This window comes from Alnus glutinosa, chromosome 8 (genome assembly GCF_958979055.1).
Source record: "Alnus glutinosa chromosome 8, dhAlnGlut1.1, whole genome shotgun sequence".
Lineage (NCBI taxonomy): Eukaryota > Viridiplantae > Streptophyta > Magnoliopsida > Fagales > Betulaceae > Alnus > Alnus glutinosa.
In genome coordinates, this window is record NC_084893.1 from 3722427 (window position 1) to 3747224 (window position 24798).

The 24798-nt window shown below is 37.7% G+C and overlaps 5 protein-coding genes across 5 annotated transcripts; 4 read left to right on the forward strand and 1 right to left on the reverse strand.

Moving 5' to 3' along the window:
• Positions 1 to 558: 558 nt before the first annotated feature.
• Positions 559 to 2236, reverse strand: LOC133876385 (pectate lyase-like). The gene is made up of 4 exons (XM_062314653.1): positions 2043 to 2236; positions 1239 to 1890; positions 892 to 1134; positions 559 to 777 (listed from the first exon to the last, which is right to left on the reverse strand). The coding sequence occupies exons 1-4, from the start codon at positions 2234 to 2236 to the stop codon at positions 559 to 561; spliced, it is 1308 nt and encodes a 435-aa protein (XP_062170637.1).
• Positions 2237 to 3858: 1622 nt separating this feature from the next.
• On the forward strand, positions 3859 to 6245 carry LOC133876366 (uncharacterized). Its single transcript, XM_062314635.1, has 2 exons — positions 3859 to 4091; positions 5601 to 6245. The coding sequence occupies exons 1-2, from the start codon at positions 3971 to 3973 to the stop codon at positions 6152 to 6154; spliced, it is 675 nt and encodes a 224-aa protein (XP_062170619.1). The 5' UTR covers positions 3859 to 3970; the 3' UTR covers positions 6155 to 6245.
• A 4152-nt stretch (positions 6246 to 10397) lies between these two features.
• On the forward strand, positions 10398 to 14126 carry LOC133875385 (protein QUIRKY). Its single transcript, XM_062313505.1, has one exon. It carries the CDS (start codon positions 10672 to 10674, stop codon positions 13768 to 13770), a length of 3099 nt encoding a protein of 1032 aa, XP_062169489.1. The 5' UTR covers positions 10398 to 10671; the 3' UTR covers positions 13771 to 14126.
• A 4998-nt stretch (positions 14127 to 19124) lies between these two features.
• LOC133875142 (protein PXR1-like) lies at positions 19125 to 19439 on the forward strand (the record flags this gene model as incomplete). The annotated part of the gene is made up of 1 exon (XM_062313160.1): positions 19125 to 19439. A coding segment is annotated over one exon (315 nt), but the record flags the coding sequence as incomplete, so codon positions are not given.
• A 2729-nt stretch (positions 19440 to 22168) lies between these two features.
• On the forward strand, positions 22169 to 24215 carry LOC133875351 (mitochondrial outer membrane protein porin of 36 kDa-like). The gene is made up of 5 exons (XM_062313463.1): positions 22169 to 22250; positions 22367 to 22447; positions 22831 to 22892; positions 23036 to 23262; positions 23565 to 24215. Exons 1-5 carry the CDS (start codon positions 22205 to 22207, stop codon positions 23869 to 23871), a joined length of 723 nt encoding a protein of 240 aa, XP_062169447.1. The 5' UTR covers positions 22169 to 22204; the 3' UTR covers positions 23872 to 24215.
• Positions 24216 to 24798: the final 583 nt, after the last annotated feature.

The following is a 24798-nucleotide window of genomic DNA, read 5'->3' on the forward strand; positions in this document are numbered from 1 at the left end:
ATTACTCTATGTAAATATATATATTTTCTAATTATATTACTCGACGTAAATAGTTTGTATCTAGAGAATGTTGGCTCCGGCATGCTTTTACCTGGGGTTTCGTTGCCCACCACTTAATGCTCTTTTGAAATTTAGCCAGGTAACACTAGAGAAGAAAAGTTGACTGCATTTTAACCATGTACCTCATATAAGCCCCACGCGCGCATCTGCTAAGCTGGAATTTTTTTTTTTTTTTTCCTCCATGCTTGACAAACAGTATGAAAGGAAAGTCATATTACAAGAGTATTATTGAACTATCTTTGTTATTTAACTTCAACAAAAAAGTAGTACTAGCCGATCGACAGGCAATCTTTACATTTATGATCTTCCCCCTTATCCCAATTCCATTCTTTTTTGTTCTCTCATCTCTAACACAAAATAGAGACTACAAAAACAATAAGAGTGATTATGCTATGTCCATTTGCTCTTAGTTCTGCTGCTACAACCTCTGCTTTAATTAACTGCAGGGTTCAGTTTGAACTCCCTATTAATTTATATACAATGCATATGTTATGTATCTTAACATGGCTTATGCTCGATGCAGTTAAGAGCACCTGCAAAGCGCGTGAGCCTTTTCACGAACTTCCCTGGCTTTGCTGTGATCACTCCCTTCTTGTCCATCTTTCTTATTTGCCTTCCAGATTGAACAAAGAAGGCTCCATTCATCAACAAATCCTCCTCTGATCTCCAATTCCATGTCCTCCACTCACTCTCAGGTGCATAGTCCCTCTTAGTCACCTACACCACCCACGTGAAAAAATGTTACTATTTCTACATATATAATGTCAAATTAATGTATGCAAGTGAATGTGCACACATCTAATGTATGTGGCTTGTAGTATGCCTAGCTACCTCCTTTGAAGCTGCGATGGGAGGAGCGATAAACCGGTTACCCTGGCTAAGAATGGTAGGATCTTGGCTACCACCAATGGCATACATGAGCCAATGAGTGTAGTCGTTGTTGACAACATGGACAAACCCATATCGGCACCTTGGCATCCTTTGCACCAATCCCTGGCCGAAGTGATTGAAAGCAAGAGTTATCTGCATGAGTTTATCACCCTCGAATATATTGCTTGCACCAAACAACATCACCTGCATGCATACATACATACGTACATGCTTATTACGGTTCATAACTCATTGAGAAAATAGATATATTTCATTGAAGCGGGAATTACGATCGATCTACGTTCTACCTCATTATGTTTGGTGAAGTGGCAGTTGGAGATGGTGATGGCCGTGGATCCCTGTATGGCATCAATTAGTCCATCCTGGCAATTTGACATTGAAATATGATCAATCCAAATATTTGAGCATCCAAAAATAGAGATTCCATCGCCATCACTCTCCGTGCGAAGGCCATAGTGATCAACTGCGTCTCTAATTTGGCCGCCGGTCCCTTTCTTTATATCATGGATGTGGAGGTCATGGATTATCACATTTTTCACAAACTGAAGGGTTATTTGAGCACCATTGCCAATGTGCACACTAGCCCCACGTCCATCGATGGTCTTGTCACTTGTCACCAATAGCTCTTCGTTTAGCCTAATCGCCATGCTATGTGAAAATATGATCCAGAGTGGCCCGGGCTGGATCACGGCATGGCGCAGGGTTCCCGGTTTAGGGTTCACCATGTCGTTGTCCGATGCATCCTTGACCACATAGATTTTCCCAGCCTTGCCTCCGGTTGTCCCACGACCGAAGCCTATGACACAATTGGCTAGCCTCTTCCGGTGCCTGCCCCAGTTTTTGTAGCATCTCCAGCATCGATCAATTGGGTTTGTAGCCTTACACAGGCTTCTGTGTCTGCCTAAACTTCTCCTTGTGCTATTGCCTCCTTCCATGGCCCTGCATGGAAGTTACATTTGGTAAAAAACACAAAGAAACAAAAAGCATTAACGACCCAACCATACAATTCCCAGAAAACCATTTAGTTTTACTTTCCATGCAAACATCTACTATGTCATATAATGCTCCATACATGAAGCAGTTGGTCTTACTCATGGACTCTCTCGTTAAAATGATCGGTGACGTCCTCGGGATTTCGGTGGTAGGCTTTGAGGGCGTCCTTCCTGGCTTCTTCCGCCCGCTGCTGCCACACCTCATCAAAATCGGCAATGTGAGCCCTCAGGGTGGGAAACATTGCAACCAAAGCACAGAAAACCAGCAATATTCCAAGCTTCATACCTTCCATTGCCTTCAAATTTAGCTTGTTTTCAAATAATGCAACGAGGAAGTTGGATGGTTCTTCGACTAAAAGCTTCAAAAGGATTATGCATGCAAGGGTATGCTTAAATACTAGGACCAGAAATCTAAAGGAAGAAAAGAAAGAAAATGAGACGTAGGGAGGGAAGGGAGGAGAGCCACCCACAACGGTCAAGTTTTTAGCCTACTTGCTTTCTTCGTCCAATATTAATTTACGACATGGTCCTCTCTTGGGTTTCGGGCTTCTTATCTGAAAATGTTAAAAACTCATAAATAAAATAACGACATTGCCGGTTTAAATTTTTGAGTGTTTTTGATTCATCTGATTATATATCATTTTCTTTTTTCAATTTAAACTGTAATTAGATCTTGTGTTTATCCTTAATTAGGCTAACCAAAACACTATCATGTGTGAGAAAACAGATTCAACAAAACTTTTAAAATTTGATCCGCTTGAAAAATCTAAACCAAATAAATATTCTTCCTTGCCTTCTGTTTATAACTGAACTTTGTTTATAACTGAACTAATGTTCGTTGGATAGTGGATGTTAAAATATTGATTAAATAATTAAATTTATTATTTTTTGAGCTTAAACTTTTGGATAAATTGTGATTAAACATGGGATAAATTGTGATGTTTTCATGAGTTTGAACCTTGTCTCAGTCATTTACCTCCCATTTTAATTAAATATTTTATATGTTGAGCCTTAAAAATAGAGTTTGAACCCACATATGATATATATATTTCAAAAAGTACTTAATCAAAAGAAGTTCTAGCTAGAGTACTTATTCATATTTTAAATGGGTAATACTATATACTACATCTACATTTCAGCTCTATCTCACTGGGCTGATGTGACAGTGCCTATCAGCCCTTGGATATTTTTTTTTTAAAATTTTTAATTTTTTTTTTTTACATCAGCCTAGTGAGTGGTGTAGTATAAAACAATATTACTCACTTTAGAGATGAACAATGTTATATATCACACTACTATCTCACTATGATGACGTGACAATTAATATTGTTAATCCACTCTGAGATCAATCAATGTTAAAAGAAGAAAAAAAAAATTAATGATACATTTGCAATATCATGCCATCATATATAATGAGATAATGATATGGTATATAGCATTACCGTTTAGAAGTACACACATATATTAGAATAGAAACTAGTTGGGTACTATTCATTGTGCCACTGGCATGGGTACTAAAAGCCATTAAGCTACAATTGTATGAGAGCTTTTCATTGACCTTCAAATTGGGAAAGAGGAAGCTAGTTTCTTTAACTGCTTTTATTAAATTGATACAATTTATGCGATGGTTTTACTTCAAACAGGCTGTTGAGGCCTTCAATCAAAGACAATATTGGCGAATGAGTGTATCTATGCATGCCTATATTGGCGATTGCCTAATTAAGCAGTAAACTACGCCGAAAGAAGCTAGCCGTGGACGCAAGGAAAGCAAAGTATATGTACTTTTACAGTGGAAAACTACGTCGGCCGGCCACCTCCCAAAACTCTATAGTACTTCACCAACAGGAAAAGTTTGGAATAAGAATGCATATAATATGTATAATTCCCCCATGCAAGGAAAGCCGTTTGAATTTCAACCTGAGGAAAATTAAAGAAAAGAAAAGAAAAAGGAAGTAATCTTGCAACCCATAAATAAGATTGCATTCAACATTACAAAGCATCTGTATCATCTCTAATAAAGTTCATCCATGGCGAACGTTGGAGGGATTGGGAGAACACGCTCACGTAGCCGGATAGTTGAAGACTTTGTACCTTATTCAGGATGGACAGAGGACGCAAAAGGCCATTATCTCCTCATCGATCTGCCTGGTAATCAATCTACATATATATATATCTAGTTACTCGATCTGTATATATATATATATATATATATATATATATATATATATATATATATGTTCCTTCTAGTTTCTACAAGATATAATTTCATTTATGCATGATCGATCGAGATGAAATATGTTGTCTTTGTTCTTGAACATGCTAACTTTTAAAACCTTTTCTTTAAGAAAAAAATAATGCTAGTTAATATTAATGCCAATCAACAGCTGCAGCTAGCAATGATTCTTTTGTAAAGAATTTTTTTTTTTTTTTTAAAAAAAAAAAAATTACGGGTGAAGAGTTAATTTACCATCTTCATAATCGAAAACTTTACAAGCTAGTGATTTTACCATCTTCATTGAAATCCATACACTCATTTCTCACAACAACCCCACAACAAACTGACGTGACTGGTAATATTTTATTATTTTTTTACAAAAAGAAATGAAAACAAAACAAAAAAATAATAAAATATTACCAGCCACGTCAGTTGTTGTGGGGCTGTTGTGAGAAATTAGTATAGGGATCATTTCTCGTGAAAAATAGTTAGAATATTAATTTAAATGGAAAATTTTACTTGTCATTCCTTGAAGAATCATGGGTTTTGCAATGTTATTATTGAATTATAAAAAATTATAATATGGGTATTTTATTTTTCATTTCTTTTTAATTCTTTCAATCCGTTAGAATTTTCGGTTAAATCTTTACGAATGATGCCAAAATAATCAAAATACACTCGTTTATAATATTATAAAAACAAAGTGAAAAATTGTTGTGGATTAGTACACCAATCCCTTAGCCGGTATAGAATATGTGACCCACGACCGCGCCAATCTCCGATGGGTTGTACAATGTAGCATGTGGTCTTATGATCTCAATTCACTGAAGACGAATAGGATTTGGTGACCCATGGCCATAATTGGTTTAGCTTTGTTTTTGTTGTTTTTTTTTTTTTTTTTTTTTTTTTTTTTTTTTTTTTTCTGTTGTTTAATTTACATTTTTGTGCGTAATTTTATAGGAATATAAGAAACATTTCACCTATTATCTATTTGAGTTGACGTAAAACCCTAACGGTAAAGGGGATTGAAATGTGCTGAAAAATGAAATACCCACATTGCAACTTTTGATAATTTAATATTGACATTGCAAAACCTATGACGTCCACCTAAGTTTAATTTTTGAAATGATTAATGACTTAACATATTATTAGAATATAACTATTTAAGTCGTGAGTTTAAACTCTTACTTCATGATATATTGTATACCAATTCTTCATTTTTTATCATCTTAAGCTTTTAAAAATAATTAATAATTTAACGATCCCTGAGCATAGGTGTCCCTTTCCAGCATATTAAAAAGTTGGAAAGTTTGTATTTTAACCAATGGAATTTAAATTGTTGATGAAAGCAATTAAGAAACATGGAAGTGATTTTTCTCCTCTTCTTCTTCTTCTTTTTTTTTTTTTCCTCTCTCTCTCTCCCTCTCTCTCTCTCCTTTTAGATTTCAAGAAGGAAGACGTAAAGATTCAGGTAAGTGATCATACCCCAGGCCAGATGACAGTCACAGGAGAAAGGAAAGTAGATGAGGACAAATATATTTATTTTGAGAAAACCTTCGAAGTGCCAGAAAATACAGAGGTCGATCAGATCACCGGACAATTTGACGGTGAGTTTCTGCATGTAACTGTCCCAAAGCAAGCAGTAGAAGATGAGAGAGATGATGGGATTGTGAAAGAATACGTTGATGGCAGTGCACAAGAAAATGAACATGAAGAACCACCTACCAATGATGACAATTTGAGCAGAGATGATGAGCACCACCAAGATGGAAACATCCATGGCAGCTGCCAAAGTGAAGAGGAGAAACGTCAGAGCAAGGGAAATTCCCACATGGGTTTTCCGGAAGAGACAAAAAAGAAATGGGAGATTAATCATGGTCACTCCATTATTAATTTAAAAAGTGTTGCAAATATGCTTAAAAGAAATAAGGAGATTGTAATAACAGCTGTATTAGCCTTCTCTCTAGGGGTATTGGTTTCACGTATGTTGGAATAATCGGCCATTGATGAAGCTCTTAACCCTGCACTCTCATTATTATACGTATTTGTAATCACAGAATAAAAATGCCTTCTCAAAAATCCAAATAAATGACAATCATATCATCTCTTCTATCCTTTTTCTCTTCTATTTCCTTTGAATTTTCTCAACTTAACAAAAGCCAATGGCAGAGTCTCATAGAATGCATAGCCACTAGTTTTCAGCAATTTTTGACATAACTCGACAGAATCCAACACGAAATTAGCGGGTTAGAATTAAGAGATTTGACATGTTTAATTAAATGGGTTGGATTAAGTTTGACATATATAATTTTATACACATATTCCAACACAATCCAAACCTAACATGCACGTGAAAATAAATTGTCATCCCTACTTCAAACTACATGGGAGATTTATTTTTTAAGAACTTCTTTCAATAAGACCATAATATAAAATATCATAACACTACTCGATTCAAAACCTTAAGCTAATAAATTTGGGCCTAATTGTCTTATATTAAGCCCTCATTCTTATGATTCAAGTTACAAGAATCACTTTTTACACCATGATTCTTGATTTTGGTAGATTTTCCTTTTGTTTTCTGTTTATAATCTTTGTCGGAGATTTATGTCATGTGCTTTCAGATTAGAATCTTTGAAGCATAAATTTAATACACCAGGCACATATCATGCACAAGACATTATATGGAGCAGACAAAGATAAGATCATGAACAATTATATACTTTCTCCAAATGTCAATATTGTTATTATAATATAGAGTTTACATGAAGTAGATATATATAGATATATTATATATCCAAGAACACTTTACAGATTATAGGAATTAATTAATCTGATTATCAGTCCACAAGAATGTATACGGAAAGGACATTGTTGACTATCTACTGTCCTGAATCCATCATTGTTTGAGCATCAAATAAATATCAAGCAAATCTACAAGATTAGAGGAATTAAGAACAATCAGAAACATAAGTTACAACCCAATTTAAAAGAGATCTCAAGAAGAAGAATTTTAATCGTAGAATATTAGACTTGTGATCCTAAAAAATGCGCAAATTTCTCTCTCCAAACTCTCCACATTAGTAAAGTAGAGATAACTTTACAGATAACTTCTTTAGAATGTCCGTCCCCGCCCTTCGTCTTCCAATAATGAAGCAGCTCTAGGATATTGCTATGCACGACCTGCAAAACTTCAAATAAAATGAGAAATAATGCTCTGTTTGTTTCGATGTAAAATGTTTTTCGTTGTAAAATATTTTCAACGGAATCATTTTTTAGGAAAAAATTATTTTCCTGAAAGTATTTTTCGGCATGTGGCTCGTACGAAAAAATCATCAACAACGTAAAACGGAATCCGACAACCACTACAGGAATTCCGGCGACGTCTGACCGCTGTCGCTGGATTCCGGCTAAACTGGCCAAAATGGGACAAGAACGGTCTGAATCTGGCAAAAAATTTTAGATTCCGGCCAAAACGGCCGAAATTCGGATTCCAGCAATCGGATACCAAAATTCGAGAATATTTGGCAGTAGAGTCGGGCTACCAACAAACTCCAATGCCCGACGGTGGCGGATTCCCATAAATGTGCTTGAAAGAATGAAGACTTTAAATCCAGAAAATGATTTACGGTTTTCGTTATCTAAAAATTAACAGTCAAACTGAAAATGATTTCCGTTGACTATTATTTTTGCCCTCACCAAACACCGAAAAATGTCAAAAACATTTTACGCAGGAGCACAAGTGTCGAATCTCGCCAGTAAACTCACAAAATCCGGTGTTGGGCGCATGACATATAGCTGATCAAAGAGATAGAGACATAATTGAAAGGTTTCGAGCTTCCTAATTAACATAATTGGTTTAAAAAAGAAAATGTTGAATTTTCCCATAATTTTGGAGTTGCAGCCTGCATTAATTTCGTATATGGTAGATCGAATTTGATTGGTTCAAAATGGAGAAAGTCATTAGAAAAGGATTAACTTTTGGTATATAGTTGTTCCTCTTTTCAGCGAATATTCTTGGAGGTTTACAAGCCTTTTGATGTCATCCACTGCTCATTCACCAGAATATGCCAAAAATAAAAATAGCAGCATCAATTCAAAATTTACTTTTATTTATCATGCAGGATCGGATTCCGCGCGCCAGCAGTCCACCAATTCAAAAAGGCTAAAGGATAACCTATACATTACGCGGGAGGGAGAAGCTTCTTTGGCATCTCTACATGCACTACACCATATATAGTCATAATTTTTATTCAATTATCATTTATTTCCAGAGTTTAAATAATAAACTTTATTATTTATATTAATTTTTCAGCATAATGAAAATCAAATCCAAATTAGATTCTAAAAGAAAATCTCACACTAGTTTACTTTCAAAATTTATCTAAATTTAACTCTAAAAATTTATTTTTAATTGATTTAGGTTGCCACTTTTCAAAATCATTAAACATGAAACTCTCTAAATATTTTTTTATTTTAACTAAATATTATATTTTATTGATGAAGCCAACTTTTGACTTATTCGCATTAAAAATTTACTTTCGTGAGTTTTATTAAAATTTTTAAAAAAAGCTAAAAGTAGAGAGATCATTGTAAATGCTCTTCGTCTCTTCTCCTCTTTCTTTCTTTCTTTCTTTCTCAAGATCCAAATGTTTAAGAGAATCGTTATTTTATTTTCTATGGTACATCTTTTGTTGATTAGATCAGCTGCTTCAACGGTTTATTTGTTAAAGAAAAAGAAAATGGATTGAGATTTATGAGAGATGTATAGCAAAATAAAAAATAACATTTTTCAATGTTTAATATATACTCAGGAAATTTAGGGGGGAAAATGAAATGAAATTTCTCTTTTCACTACATGAAAAAATGGGTAAGCCTAGTGGCTTCCTCAAAACAGGGCATAGGGAAGAATAAGAGAACCCCAAAGAAGAAATAAAGGGGATGCTTTGTGTTTGAAGCACTTTATTCAAAATGTGGGTGCTTTTGACAAAAAGGAGAGGGCCATAGTTGGGACCGTGGAATCATGTGCCTTCTTGCGGAGTCATCTCAGCCATGGGGCATGACTATGAAGGCTTAGGATATTATCAAGGTACCTACCCACGTTCATATGCAATTAGAGTGGATAGTTTCATTAGTTTGGCAAACTCATCATTAATTATCATTTACTAATATTATTTAATACATCCTTATCTTACCTTCGTCTCACTCCATTGATGTAGTATTATTATCTATCAATTTTTAGATCAATTAATTAATTTTTTTTTTTTTAATAAAATAAAATCGAATGACTGATGAGTATTGTAACATTAATTAGTCCAGTGTAATAAGAGTGTAATATGTATCATTTCTCTTATAATTTTATAATAAAAAATGCTATATACTACACTCCTATTCCGCTCTCATCTCATTAAGCTGATGTGACATTGCCCATAATTTCTTAGATCAACAATTCTTAGTTTTTTTTTTTTTTAAAAAAAACTGATAGAATGAAAGTGTAATATATGACGTTACTCTTTTATTATTGTGCAAAAAGGGTTGATTACACCATGATAGAATTTGCAAAACTCCAAATCTTACTAAACTTTTTTTTTCCCTAATTAATTAAACTTTAGGTGTTAAGTACATATAGAATGCTCTAATATTGCATGCAGGCATGCTTAACATCTAAAACTTGAAATGTCTGCTCAGCCATTACAAATTTAGGAATATATCACAAACTTTTTCTCGAAATCAAGTTGATTGAAATTTCTTTAATTAAGTCTATTAAACTGATATATGCCCTCACAATATGTAATTATCATGTACATTTTTAATAAAATTAACAAAGTACGTAAATTTTTTTCTTTAAAATAGAACATGTAATTCTTACATACATATAATACATGCATCATGTGAATATATGTTAATTTAATAAATTAAGTTGTAAGAATTTCTTTCCATCCGGTCTAGAAAAAAAAAAAAAAAAAACACCATATTTGAAAAGGAAAATGCAGGACATAAGAAAATGTACTCCATTCCATTGATTAGAAAAAGATCTTAATCTGTGTGAATAACAAAAGCAAATAGATCGAGATGATTCAATTCTTGTGACGCGGGCGTTAAAACAGCAAAAGAATATAATTAGATAATTAATTAATTATAAAATAAAGAATAAAAAGACAAAAGTATGATGAGGTGGATAACGAACCCTATAAAGGAGGGAAGCCGAAAAGTAGAGAAAGAAAACCTTGGCGAGAGAGAATGGAATAATCCACCACTGCAACTTCCTCCTCGCCGCTACGCCGATCTGAAAAATCCTACTATTCCTTGCCAAAAAGCAAAAATCATAACCCAAACAGTAGTCTACCAGTAAAATTCGTAGCTACCACAAATTCAAAAAAGCACTCACCTCAAAACCAATGTAAAACCCTTCCCCTCTCTCTCTCTCTCTATCACTCTCTCTCTCTCTCTCTCTCTCTCTCTATCCTCTCCGCTATCAACGCCAACACCCATCCCACCGTTTAAGATGCGACAATGACCAACACGACGTCGGCTCACCCGCCGCACCCGAACCCGCTTCCGATCACGAAGCTCATTGTGGAGGTGGTTGACGCACGTGACCTGCTTCCCAAGGATGGGCAGGGCAGCTCCAGCGCTTACGTGGTGGCGGACTTCGACGGCCAGAAGAAGCGGACTTCCACCAAGTACCGCGACCTGAACCCCCTCTGGAACGAGTCCCTCGAGTTCGTCGTCTCCGACCCGGACCATATCGACTCCGAGGAGCTCGAGATCGAGGTCTTCAACGACAAGAAGTTCGGCTCCAATAGTGGCAGCGGCCGTAAAAACCACTTTCTCGGCAGAGTAAAGCTGTACGGGACCCAGTTCGTCAAGCGTGGCCACGAAGGATTGGTGTACTTCCCTTTGGAGAAGAAGAGCGTGTTCAGCTGGATTAGGGGAGAGATTGGCCTGAGGATTTACTACTACGACGAGTTGGTCGAGATTAGTGCACCGCCGCCGCAGGATCCTCCACCGCCGCAGGATCCTCCACCGCCGCAGGAGAAAATGAAGCAGGCGCCGGTTGTGAAGGTTGAGGAATGCAGGGTTTTTGAAATTCCGGCGCCAGTGGGCGTTGGCCACGAGGCCTCGCACTCACCACCGGTCGTAGGCATCGAGCAGTCGCCGCAGCCGCATGTGGTTCATTTTCGTTCGGAGTTTCTGACGCAGTCGGATGGACCTGGTCAGGTGACCGAAGCACTTCCGGAAGTGAGAAAGATGCAGACAGGAAGATTCGGAGGCGGTGAAGGTGTCAGGTTTGTGAAGAGGCCTAACGGAGATTACGCTCCTAGAGTGATCACCAGAAGGTTCACCGAGGGCCGGCCAACGGAGAGGGTCGCTCATCCTTACGATTTAGTAGAGCCAATGCATTATTTATTCGTACGGATCGTGAAGGCGCGTGGCCTCGCGCCGAACCACAGCCCGTACCTGAAAATTCGAACGTCTAGTACCAGCGTCAAATCCAATCCGTGGACTCACCGGCCCGGAGAACCGACCGACTCGCCCGAGTGGCGCCACGTCTTCGCGCTGTGGCAAAGCCGGCCAGATGCAGCGGGCGAGACCTTGGAGATATCCGTTCGGGACTCGCCGTCGGAGCAGTACCTCGGCGGTGTCAACCTCGATCTCAGAGAAGTGCCCAGACGCGACCCGCCGGATAGTCCATTAGCTCCTCAGTGGTACAACCTCGAAGGAAGCGCCGCCTGTCAGCATCCGGGCAGGGTCTCCGGCGAAATCCAACTCTGCGTCTGGATCGGTACGCAAGCGGACGAAGCATTTCCAGAGGCATGGATCTCCGACGCGCCGTACGTGGCGTACACGCGCTCGAAGGTGTACCAGTCGCCGAAGCTTTGGTACCTCAGAGTCACGGTAATGGAAGCGCAGGACATTCACATTCCTCGAAATCTACCTCCTTTGACTGCGCCAGAGATTCGAGTGAAAGCGCAGCTACGGTTCCAGTCCGTACGAACCAAGCGAGGGTCCATGAACAACAACAATGTGTCGTTCCACTGGAACGAGGACCTCATCTTCGTGGCCAGCGAGCCTCTCGATGACTCCCTGGTCGTATTGGTCGAGGACCACACGACCAAGGGGGCCGTACTCCTCGGACACGTCATCCTTCCCGTAAGCTCGATCGAGCAACGGCTGGATGAGCGCTACGTGGCTGCCAAATGGTTTGCACTGGAGTGTAGCGGAGGCGATGGATGTGCGCCCTCCTCCTACTGTGGAAGAATCCATCTGCGCCTTTGTTTGGAGGGCGGGTATCACGTGCTCGACGAAGCGGCGCACGTGTGCAGCGACTTTCGGCCCACGGCTAAGCAGCTTTGGAAGCCGGCTATTGGGATTCTGGAGCTTGGCATCCTAGGCGCTCGCGGCTTGCTTCCCATGAAAACCAATGCCGCCGGCAAAAGTTCCACGGACGCTTACTGTGTCGCCAAGTATGGCAAGAAGTGGGTCCGCACTCGTACCTTTCCGGACAGCTTTGATCCACGTTGGAACGAGCAGTACACGTGGCAGGTCTACGATCCCTGCACGGTTCTGACCATAGGGGTCTTCGACAACTTGCGCATGTTTGCTGATGTGGCGGAAGACAGGGGAGACAACTGCATCGGCAAGGTACGTATACGGGTATCTACGCTGGAGAGCAACAAGGTGTACACGAATTCGTATCCCTTGCTGGTTCTGCAAAGATCCGGGTTGAAGAAATTGGGCGAGATCGAGCTGGCCGTTCGTTTCGCCTGCCCGTCGTTGTTGCCCGACACGTGCGCAGTGTACGGACAGCCATTGCTCCCCAGAATGCACTATTTGCGCCCGCTCGGGGTGGCCCAGCAGGAGGCTTTGCGTGGGGCTGCGACGACGATGGTGGCGGAGTGGCTTCAGAAGGCCGAGCCACCGCTGGGGCAGGAGGTGGTCCGGTACATGTTGGACGCGGACTCGCACACATGGAGCATGAGGAAGAGCAAGGCGAATTGGTTTCGGATCGTGGCGGTTCTCGCATGGGCGGTGGGGTTGGCAAAATGGTTGGACGATATCAGGAGGTGGAGGAACCCGGTCACAACAGTTCTGGTCCACGTGTTGTACTTGGTACTTGTTTGGTACCCGGATTTGATCGTCCCCACCGGGTTTCTCTACGTGTTCTTGATTGGAGTGTGGTATTACCGGTTCAGACCGAAGATACCGGCGGGGATGGATACCCGTTTATCGCAAGCGGAAGCGGTTGACCCGGATGAGCTGGAGGAGGAATTTGACACGATACCAAGCTCAAAACCGTCGGATATAGTTCGGGCCCGGTACGATCGGTTGAGGACGTTGGCTGCACGGGTCCAAACAGTTTTGGGTGATTTTGCAACCCAAGGTGAAAGGGTTCAATCGTTGGTGAGCTGGAGGGACCCAAGGGCCACGAAATTGTTCATAGGGGTGTGCCTAGGAATCACAGTAGTACTCTATGTGGTGCCACCCAAAATGGTAGCCGTGGCCTTGGGGTTTTACTACCTCCGCCACCCCATGTTCCGGGACCCCATGCCACCCGCCAGTCTAAATTTCTTCAGGAGGCTTCCAAGCTTGTCAGATCGATTGATGTAGAGATTAGGAGAGAATTTTATTTTATTTTATTATTTTAGCAATTTTTTAGGGTGCAGAATGTGGGTTTTGGTGATAGGTTAAGGCAATCAAACAACTGTCCGTGTTGAAAGGAAAGTGGGAAGTTGTGAGGATGTGTTTTTTTCTTGTTCTTTTTAATATTTGAATTGATTGACTAACTATTGAGAGCTTGAAATAAGAGAAAGGCGTGGGGGGGGGCAAAAAGACAGTTTAGGAGGAAGAAAATTGAGTGCTAGGAGTTGATGGCAAGTGACAGTTTGCTGTAATGGTGTCGCGGAAAGTATAACCCATCGAATTGCTTTTTGATACGTGCAATCCAACGGCGATCTTTTCTTCAACTGTTTGATTCATCTTATGAGCTTTTTTCCATTAATTACTGCATCCCCTATAAAATTGATGTAGATTAGATTAAATCTCTTTTGGTGCTATTTAATTTTTAATGGTTTTATATATTATAATCTAAACTCTCGGATGTAGTGCTTCATTATTCCATGGATGGAAAAGTCCGTAGAAAAAAGCTGTTTTTAACTGGGCCAAAAACACTGGTTGTGGTACAAAACTTTAATTTTGTGCGACGTATTTCAAAAGCATGCTGCGTGGTTGGCAGCCTTTGGATATAATTTTCAGAGTATTTTGACTTGAATGCATTCATATCTAATGGCGCTATCATATCTTCGTTTTTTTTAAAAAAAAATAAAATAAAATATGAAATTACACCTAATTCGGACATCCCAATTGTTAGGAATCCCAAGGCAAAGTAGATTAGAGATCATATGCTTGTCTGTTCAATTTCTAATAGAGTTTATTTTCTTTAAGCTTGATTTTCTTTTTCTTTCTTTTTTGTTTTATTTTCACTTGTTAATTAAATTTGAACGTTTGGTACATATTTTTTTTTTTACTTATTATAAGTATTCCTTTATATCTTTTACCAAAATACTTAAATAATATTACTCTTTTGGAATATTGAAAATTGTGGAAAATGCACTTTCCCTTCCAATAAGTATCACCATTTTGGAGATGTATTTAACTCAAAAAAGAACAAAGAAAGAAAGAAAGAAAGAAAGAAAAAAAAAAACCAACATCAGAAAAGTAAATGGGCATTTTGGACAGATTATGGGCATGTAAGTGACGCGAATTCCGTCCAAATTGACAGAAAAAACAAATGAACGGTTTTTTTTTTAAAAAAAACACTAACGAATGGTGTTAAGTGGCACGGTTAGCTAGTTTGTGGAGTCTGATTGTCACTTTTTAAATATTGGATTTACAAGTGCCAAACTGATGATACTTTAATATAGAGAGAGAGAGAGAGAGAGGGGGGGGGGGGGGGGGGGTTAGGGTGGTTAAATGTATTTTCCCCTAAAAGTTGATTGTATTTGTCTTGAGTATTGCTTTTGAGTCATAATGATTGATTAACTAGTTAAATAAAAATACATCTACAAGGTTTCAAACCGGATTCCACCCCTTAGGACGTTAGTATCGGTCCCGCGATCCTAAAAAGAAGTGACGATTTGCAGGGGTCACGAAGCCTAGGGCAAATCAACTATAAAAAGGGCTGAGCAATTGGTAAAGAGGGATCGATGATCTTCTTTTCTACACACTACTCTACTTTCTCTACATCTCTCTTAGATATACTGACTTAAGCATTGAAGTTATCACCTACAGGCCTACTCCAAAAAGCTCTTATGCTTACCTTCATCCTTCTTTTCCAATACCTCAGACCACCCATTCGGCTTGCAATCAACTATTACGGTTGAGCTAGTCGTTTGGAATTGGGAGTACAAGCGATCTGAGGTGAGTATTCTACTCACTGAGAAAATATATATTTTTATATATATTATGGATTTGTAAAATGTATATTGTTTTATGAATCCGAACCGACCATATAATAAATTATATGTTTTGGATAATTTGAATAGTTTGATTATATTCAATTATATCAATGATGTTTAAGAACTGATGTATGAGTGAAGTGTGTTGAATTGATTTAAAGTGTTTGAATGTGTACTGCGGTTAGAATTTAAATTATACAAATTGTTTGAGAACATGTCATGTTGAAACTGATTATATTTTATGAAGAAACTATGATTTGAATGATTTCAAAGTGTTTAATGAAATGTTGGATTTGTTTAGTTTTAAGGGAACATGATTTAGTAATAACATGATCTTATAACATGATACAGTAGTGAAACATATACTGGTCAAGTACAGAGCATAGAGTATGTAGTATAGAGCATACATACAACAGCAATACAACAGCAACAAAAAGCAGTAAACAATAGTTATTAGGATCGTGGGGGACCCAAGCCCCAGTAGACCCAGTTTTATGCATATCAAATATAACATTGTTTTATAAGTGTGATGTTTTTATGCTATGAGTAGTTTTTACTAGACGTATTGGTATGCATAAATGCCTTAAATGAAAATAGCTTATGTATATTTCTATCGGATAGTTGCATATGTTTAAGAAATATTGAACTTGAATGTACATGGATTCATGACTGCCCAGGTGTGAGTAATGGCATGTCTATGAGTAAGAATGTTGATTGTTATTGTTCTTCAGGAAAGACGTGTTAGCATAATTGAGTTTTACTCTAGTGTTCACATGATCTACTAACGTTCAAGGTATGAAGCTGAAATACGATTAGAGATGGTGTTACGAGTATTATGTTGAAGGATGATATCCTAATATAGAAGAGTAAGATGCTATGTTTTCTTACTTAAGACTTATGTGTAGACATGATATCTGTAATGGAGTGATCATGTGCACATATGTCTGAGTCAGCATTCAAAAGTATTATTATAAAGAGGTTTATATGTAGGAACTTCCAAGAAGGGATGATTGGAATTTCTACATATGTTCACAGCTATGTAGTATGCTTTAAATGTTTTCTGGATAATCAGTATTTAATGTATTAGCTATTGGTAAATTGTGGTTGATATAGTGCTCGCATGACTAAAAATAAAAGAAATGTTGGTTTTTTGTGAAAACTCAGTTAGTTTAGTATCATTGAAGAGATAGAGAGAGAAAACTTTGAGCTTGTTTCACGCCGGGGGGGGGGGGGGGGGGGGAGGAGGCTTCACGTCTCCCCCTCCTGGTGCTGGTCTTCCCCCTAGCCCTCATGGCTTTTGTCATCCCACTGGTCTGTAGTGGTGGATGTTTTGTTCTCCCAACCTTAGGGTTGTGGAGCTGTGGTCCCTCCCGGAGCTAGATCTGGTAAGGTTGGTGTTTTTCTTTCGTTGTTTTGTTTTTGGTTTTGTTGTTGTTGGTGCAAATAGAAGGATTCCCAGGCTCTGGCCAATGGGCATGGTGGATGTCGGTGGGTCTCCGGTGGAGTTGTGCTTTATTGCTAGATCTATAAGCTTTGGCTGAGTGTTGTCAACAGGAGCTTTTCTTTAGTGGTCGCCGGCCTCCTCCAGTCTCGGTAGTCACCAGACGGAACTATGCGGTGTTTTCTTGCGCCACGCGCCGGGGAGTGTCCTCCCTGGGATAGCGCGTGAGGGTCACAATTTGCATATCTGGCTTCGTTTAGTGTCGATCTGGGCTTCTGGAGGTCGTTCGATGCTGGAAGGGTTCCCGGAGTAGGCACGTGTTCTACACGCCCTGAGCTCTGGTGGTGGTTCTCCTGGTGCTGGTTTTCTGGTTTTTTATGTTTGTATTTGTACATTCTTGTATCTTTGTTCATAGTCTACATTTTGGTAGTTGCTTTAAGCCAGGATTTTCTTGATTTAGTGGATGGAGTTTCTTCAGCTTTATTCACTACAATGGTCTACGGGTACTGATGTAGCCTTCGGGCTGTGTTCTCAACTTCTTTGCTCTTGTATTTGTTCTGTGGCTTTGACCTTGATGTAATCCCCTTTGGGGTTTCGTTTCAGCAATGAAGGTTTCTGGAATTTGTTCAAAAAAAAAAAATCACTGAAGTCTTAGTATGTTTTATATTGAGACGGTGGACTCATTCTTTCACCTATATGAATGTGGATACCACCACAATCGTATAGATGATATTTCTATGATTGTAGGTACTTCTAATGCGGATGATGATCCGGTAGAGTTCTATTTGAGTTACTACGATTAAAGCCCGTAGCGACAGTCGTAGTGGGATGGACTATGATGTCCTTATTTTGAATACTTTTGTATATGGCTTGTGATGTATGTGTCATGTATTCTTTTGAATAAGCCATTCTTTTGTAACTGTTATATGTTGTTAAGTCTTAAACAGTTAGACTTGTGTTATAACTCACTTTTGTATAGACAATATGTTTATTTATAGTTATATTTTTCCGCTATGATTGATGGTATCATGATGTATTCTGTTGTAGATATAACTGTGTTTATTAGGTGCATGTTATGGGACATGTGTCATATGTTGGCTTAGCGACATGTAGTCGTGCCACTGTGATGACTCGTTTTACGTTTGTATAAATAAAAATTAAAAAAAAAAAAGAAGGGTCGTCACAGCTTACCTTTATCCTTCTTTTCCAATACCTCGGATCACCCGTTCGGCCCGCGATCAACTATTATAACAAGTTATATACATTTGTCACTCAGATGAAATCCAGTTAAATCTTTTGGGATGAATAATTGGAAGAGTCAGTAGTAAAGAACTTGAGAGAGAGAGAGAGAGAGAGAGAATTATGTATACCTAGAAATTAGTCAAGGAATTTTGTCTTCACAAACAGTTTGTGGCTCAGCGTCTAAAGTTGATGCTAATTTTCATAACCATTGTAACAAAAGGCATATACCTGGTCTTTGAGTTGAAATAGCTGCATCCCTGGCCATATGTCAAGGGTCTTATTTTGTCATATTACCCCAATTAGAATATTGGAGGGTCAGAATAAATAGTGTAAACAACACAATTCTATTTCTACATCTTATTGCAATAGCCCAAGTGATTGAGATTCAGGTATTCCATTCTTTCTCTTCGATCTCTCCTTCTTTTTCCTTAGTTTTCTCGATCTCTTTTAATGAATAATTACACTATCATCTGATCAATTAGCAAACAATATTTCAATGAGAATGCTAAACATCGATAACATATTTGAAAACTCTACCATTATTATAGGCAAGAAGCTTATTAATTACCTCGCATTTCTGCATGCATATATATATATATATATATATATATATATATATATATATATATATATATATATATATATATATATATATAGTTTTACAATTCATTATCTTTTCTTTTAAGTTTCACCAGTTTTATATTTTTAGAGGAAATTGACTCAAATAATTAACCAAGATCTGTTGCAGCCGTAATTTAAATATGGGGGAGACAGCAGAATCCGATAAACATGAGGACAGGGGGGAAATTATGAAGGAGGAGAAGAAAGAAAAGCAAGAGAAGCACGAGGATGGAGATATTGGAAAAGAAAAGAAGGGAGAGGAGAAAACAAAGGACAAAAAAAAGAAAGACAAGGATGGCAAAGAAGGTGGAAAGGAGAAGAAGAAAAAAAACCCTGCTGAAGATAAAAATGATCCTGCAAAACTTACCCAAAAGCTTGAAAAGATCGACTCCAAAATGCAGGCACTTGTGGCAAAGAAACAAGAAATTTTGAAACTGCTTCAACAAGTCGAACAAGCTGCCCCAAATGCAAGTGGAGGAGCCTGCCCCACAACCACCACCACCACCACCACCTCTTGAGACTATTTCTCTCTACATATCCTACTCAATCTTCAGATTTAATTGGGGACGTTAGTCTATATATATGATATATATAAGACTATAGTATATGTTAATATAATAAATAACTACGCTGTTATATATATTCATGTCAATGGACAATAAATTATCAGTTCATAAACATGTTAGGTTACTTGATTACTCAAATTAATAACAAATGGGAAGAGAAAATAAGTCATTTAAATACCTGTTGCGAAAATTGGCCCAATAGATAATTGGACGATGATATATACGACAACTTATGTAAGGAATGAAGCCTGGTCCGGGAGCAATGCAAATGAATTAAGTTGAATTGGTCACGGACCAAGCTTTATTCCTGACATTATAAGCATCATTGCCATGCACCTTGCTAATAACAGCATTAATTTGATACAACATATATATATATATATACCGAACATTCAACAGTGCCGTCTATGAGAAGTACGTACTCTGCTTTAAGCCAAAACTCAGATAGAGATTTCTAGTAATTTTGCTGTTCGGATTGCTAGCAATTGAGACAGTAAATGTGAGTAAGCCTCCATTGGGTCCACTTGTCTGAACAGGTTTTGGGCAGATGGGTTTCATATGAGCTCTCTTAGCAATCCAGACAACAAATTACTCAAAATCCGGATGACAAAACCGTTTGGAAAAATAAATACTTTGGCACAATTTTATTTTTAATCTAAGGGCATGGTTGTATTTTTATAAATTTCATGGGGGCATAACAGAGATATTACATCACATGATGCGTTACTTGTCTAAGTTGACGGAAAATTTTAACAGTAGGAGGCTAAATGAAAGGGCTTGGTAGATTGGTAGGGTAAATTGCGAATGTTTAAAGTTTGGGATGACATTGCAAATTAAGTAATATTTTAGAGGGAATAAGTGTAGTTTCTCCACAAAAAAAAAAAAAAAAACAAAGGCCTTCGATTACCCCATGACTCAAGGGTGGCCAAACCACCCCTTGAGCTTTTGTTGTTTAAAAAAAATTAAATAAATAAATAGACTCTCTTATTTAAAAAAAAAAAATTGAGAAAATAATAATAATAATTAAAAAAAGAAAAACTCTTTTTGGGAAATAATTTTTAAAGCTAGGGTATTTTTAAAAAAATTGAGATCTAAGTAATGCCAATGCTCTTTTCCCTGGAAGTTTGAAATTTCTTTATAAATTGTTTGGTTTTCTACTTGGCCCCTATAAAATATACTAATTAGACCCCTCTACTCTTACATTATTATGACTATGACCCTTACAAGTCTATATATATAGTCATCTATAAATTATAGGAGTTTAAGTTTTTCTCTCCAAAAAATTAGAAACAAGCATGAAGTGAAATCAAAGAAAAATAGCAATATAAGATAAAGTGATTGCAATATATTAAACTAGCTAGTTTTTCAAGAAGTACTATATGATATATATTATTCATCTCCTTTCTTGTTGGTCTCACATACTTCTCAAGACTCTCTTATGCAGCCATACAATCATAATGAAAAGCTAAGAAATAAGAGAGGTTGATACATGAATCGGGTTTTATGTTCAGATTCGATTTCTCATATTTAATGGTATACAAGTTATCATATCATTTAAATTTTTGAATGAAGTGGCATCATGTTAAATGCAACAAAACATAATCTGGACCGTGGAATTGATATTGTTATTTCACTCTGTCCTATGAAAAAGCATGAGGAAACTGTTTTTTGTTTTTGTTTTTTTTTACTTTTTTGCCTATTGCTTTTGGATTGAGAACTTTCACGGTATCTGGTGGTAACTTCCATCAGAGAGCCTGTGTGTGTTGTATCTGCAAACCTCCATAAAGTGAAGAGATTGCAGATATTGAGTAGTCTCTACTGGCCCTCAGCCCTCTTCACTGCGACAAAAGATGCTCACAAATCACAATCAATGAAACAGCATAAACTGAGGGATCCAGATAAACCCGAAGATCTTGCAGCAGATTGCCAGAGTTGAACGGGAATGGGAATTCGCAAATAGACCCATCACACATATTGTTCCATGATGCTAAATTCCAAAATATGCATCAGATAATGAGTTGGATGAAACTGAAAGGTTGAAACCATTGAACCTCAGCGACTCTCGGTGCAACTTCATCAACAGAGTTAGACCCCCTGTTTGTTGAAGTTCATAGACTCTGTGTGGAGATTTGGAAAAAAGAAAAATGATGGGAAGTGCTGCAATTTTTAGTATTACCGCTTACAAATTGATGTGACAGTCCACATTTAATGAAAATGAGTGCCATGTGAATTACTACCACGTTAGTTTGTAAACGTGATAAGTATTGTATAGATTTACTTGACAGTTTGTAAATGGCTTATAGTAAAAGTTATAGTACGAGTACCGTTCTTGGAAAAATTACCCTAGACATGTATTTATTTGGACTGACAAGTGACAACATGTAGAGGAACAACCTGTTCTAGTGCCTCAGCACAATTGTAAGACCTCGTGTTGCTGTTTTTGCTCCTCCTTACTGTTCTAAGTCCTAGTCTAAACTGTCAACAAAGTAGCTGAACTGTCAGAGATCAAAGATCATAGTCGGGCTCTTATGGGTCACTCACTAAATTACTTTGGAACGGGTTCTTGGAAATTTCACTGAATAATATGTCTGACAGTACAAAAGGAAACTTCCTCTTTGGCTGATTCTTTTTAGTTTCAATAAATTTTCATGCCAACCAATGCATTAAATTAAACTGGTAAAAACAAAAGTTTCGATCTCCATAGGTTTTAACATCAAATGAGCATGTCGGGTTTATACTTTGATATTGGCAGAAAGGCCAGAGGTCATACCAATATCTCGGTTTCTCATTTATTTGTTAATATTATTTCTTATTAATTAGATTTCTGGGTTCCCTTTTGAAATATACTTACATGGACTCGTTTTTTACTTCTATGCTAGATCTTCTATACAAGGGCTATGCTCAGCAACCAGCAAATCACTTACAAGGCATTGACTGCAGTCTTGATCTGTCCTGCCAAAGTAATTGCCTCTTAATCTGTCTATGATTAAGCTAAGTTTTCCATTTTTCTTCTCATGTAATTTTGTTAAGTTAAACAAGGGATAATTAATTCATTCTACTGGTGCTGGCAAATTCAACCTCACCCCTTCTTTGTATATTCTATTTGTTTCTTGTTTCAATGAAATTTATCTTGCTTAGAATTTGATGCAAACCCCATAAACAAGAGAGAAAGTAGCTATGAAGCCATACAATAACATCACTTTTCTCTTCTTTGCCATCAAACTTTTTGCAGGAACTGCAACTGACAAACAATTATTCTGAGTCTGCAAATAGTTGGGAATTGAATTGATCAAGTTGAGTCTGATAGTTTAGTGTTATCTTTTGTTTTCCATGATTCTTACAGTTAGGGACATTGTACCTGGACTAAGAACCCTTTTTAACTTTTCCATTCCCGATTCTGCCAAGGTAAGAATTTTCTGCTACTTCCTTACCTGCAGAAGTCTGAAGAACCGTTAAATCAATATTTATTTTTTTTACTTTTGTTGAGCCAGTGGCATTTGATAAATTACAGGAGATCCATTCTTAGACAACCGTGATTGTGGTAACAGGTGGAACTGCAATACTTGAGCGACTATGGTGGGATATCAGGGGGCTTTGGATTGAAATCAGATCCTCTAGCAGGATATAACCCTCTCATCAACTTCTCGGGGCTGATAGGAAGCGATTTTCTCTCCCTTGGGACTGATCTCGCCTTTGACATATCAACAAGAACATTCAACAACTTCAGTGCTGGTTTGAGCTTCAACAGTGACTTCCTTATTGCTTCCTTCAACATGTGAGCATCCCCATGAAAAGTTGGAGAAAGAAATTTTTAAAAGAAGAAAAGAAAAGAAACTGTGTTAGAATATTAATTAAATAATTAATATTCGTCCTTTCTGTTTAGCTTAACTTTTTTGTATAAACAGCAGAGATCTCGAATTCGAACCCCGACTCTACAATGATATATAGAAAAATAGACTTGAACTTTTGGGTAATAGTCAAGATAATTTTCCACCACTATGTGATTCTAAAGTAATCTCTATTGACTGAACCTGAACTCAAATGGTTGATGCTCTAGGCTCCCCTAAAAATATGCAGGAATGACAAGCTTGACACTTGGAAAGCTTCTTGTTGCTGCGTGATGAACCCCTCGACGGAAACTGCCATTGCAGCGGAGCTGAAGCATACTTTTTCAGTCAATGATACCGCCATCACTATTGGCGGCCAGCACGCATTGTTTCCGTTTACATTGGTGAAGGCTCGAGTAAACACTCACGGAAGGGTAGGCGGTCTTATTCAGCAGGATTTGTGGGAAAAGCTTGCTCTAACTATTGGTGGTGATGTGGATTTATTGGACATAAAAAGCTTTCCAAAGATTGGCCTGTCTGTGGCTTTCAGGGTTTAGAAGAAGCCTGTAGAGAAAGCTTCTATACACAACAGAAATTAGCGACTTAAGGAGGTTGTGATTTTGGTTAAATAATTTTTGGGTGTCATAGAATTCTATGGTCATCTTCCTTCCGCTCAAGTTTGTCCATCATTTAGATGATATTGAGGCAAATACTTCAGTTGTAAGTCAGAGATCTATCATAGTAAAAACTGAAAAATATAAATAAATACATAAGAAAAAGAAAGGAGAAGTCGGGGTACACTTCTGTATCACTTCCACAGGGCATACATTTGAGAAAGTGAAGACGTATGTATACAAAAGATTGTCTGTATCCAGTTTTTAAGAAAATGGTAATACGAATAGTAAATGGCAATTACTACCGTTGGCTGTTTTGATGTTTTGAAAGCTTAAAAATAAGGCAAATGATACGAGTTGGGCTATCAATACTACAACTTTGATTACAAATCCCTTACAAATAGACGCGACACGTACCACTAAAATGTGAAATGTCACGTGACACTCCACGTGACACTTACTACGTTTACAAATTAACTTGACAATTCATATGACACTTACCACGTTAGTTATTAAAATGTGAACTATCACACACGTGGTACTTATTTCCACAAAGAGAAGTGCTATACATACTCCTTAAGTGTTCACTCCAAGACATGATAGTGAAAATTATTATTGGATGAAATAACAAATGAAAAAACGTGTGGTATCCAAAGGTGATTTTCATTGCTATGTCAGGAAATGAGCACTTGAAAGTATGTGTAGCATTTCTCTTTTACATAATGCGGACTGCCACGTGAGATTGTGAGAGAGTTATAGTAAAATCTTTAATACTTAAAGATTTTAGATAAGAGGTCCGAAGAGGCATTAAACCTTGACCAATTTAGTTGCACAAAAAGCTTTAAGCAAAGTGACCTGACGCCACTGACA

Bases quoted from the DNA above. Each gene is read 5' to 3' on its own strand.
- LOC133875385 (XM_062313505.1), top strand. From the start codon at position 10,672: ATGACCAACACGACGTCGGCTCACCCGCCGCACCCGAACCCGCTTCCG.
- LOC133876385 (XM_062314653.1), bottom strand. From the start codon at position 2,236: ATGGAAGGTATGAAGCTTGGAATATTGCTGGTTTTCTGTGCTTTGGTT. The intron at 1,891-2,042 runs GTAAGACCAACT...ACTTCCATGCAG, and splicing joins TTTAACGAGAGAGTCCATGA to GGCCATGGAAGGAGGCAATA. The intron at 778-891 runs GTAGCTAGGCAT...TGGGTGGTGTAG, and splicing joins CCATCGCAGCTTCAAAGGAG to GTGACTAAGAGGGACTATGC.
- LOC133875351 (XM_062313463.1), top strand. From the start codon at position 22,205: ATGAGCATGTCGGGTTTATACTTTGATATTGGCAGAAAGGCCAGAG. The intron at 22,251-22,366 runs GTCATACCAATA...CTTCTATGCTAG, and splicing joins TATTGGCAGAAAGGCCAGAG to ATCTTCTATACAAGGGCTAT. The intron at 22,893-23,035 runs GTAAGAATTTTC...TTGTGGTAACAG, and splicing joins CCATTCCCGATTCTGCCAAG to GTGGAACTGCAATACTTGAG.
- LOC133876366 (XM_062314635.1), top strand. From the start codon at position 3,971: ATGGCGAACGTTGGAGGGATTGGGAGAACACGCTCACGTAGCCGGATA. The intron at 4,092-5,600 runs GTAATCAATCTA...CTCTCCTTTTAG, and splicing joins TCTCCTCATCGATCTGCCTG to ATTTCAAGAAGGAAGACGTA.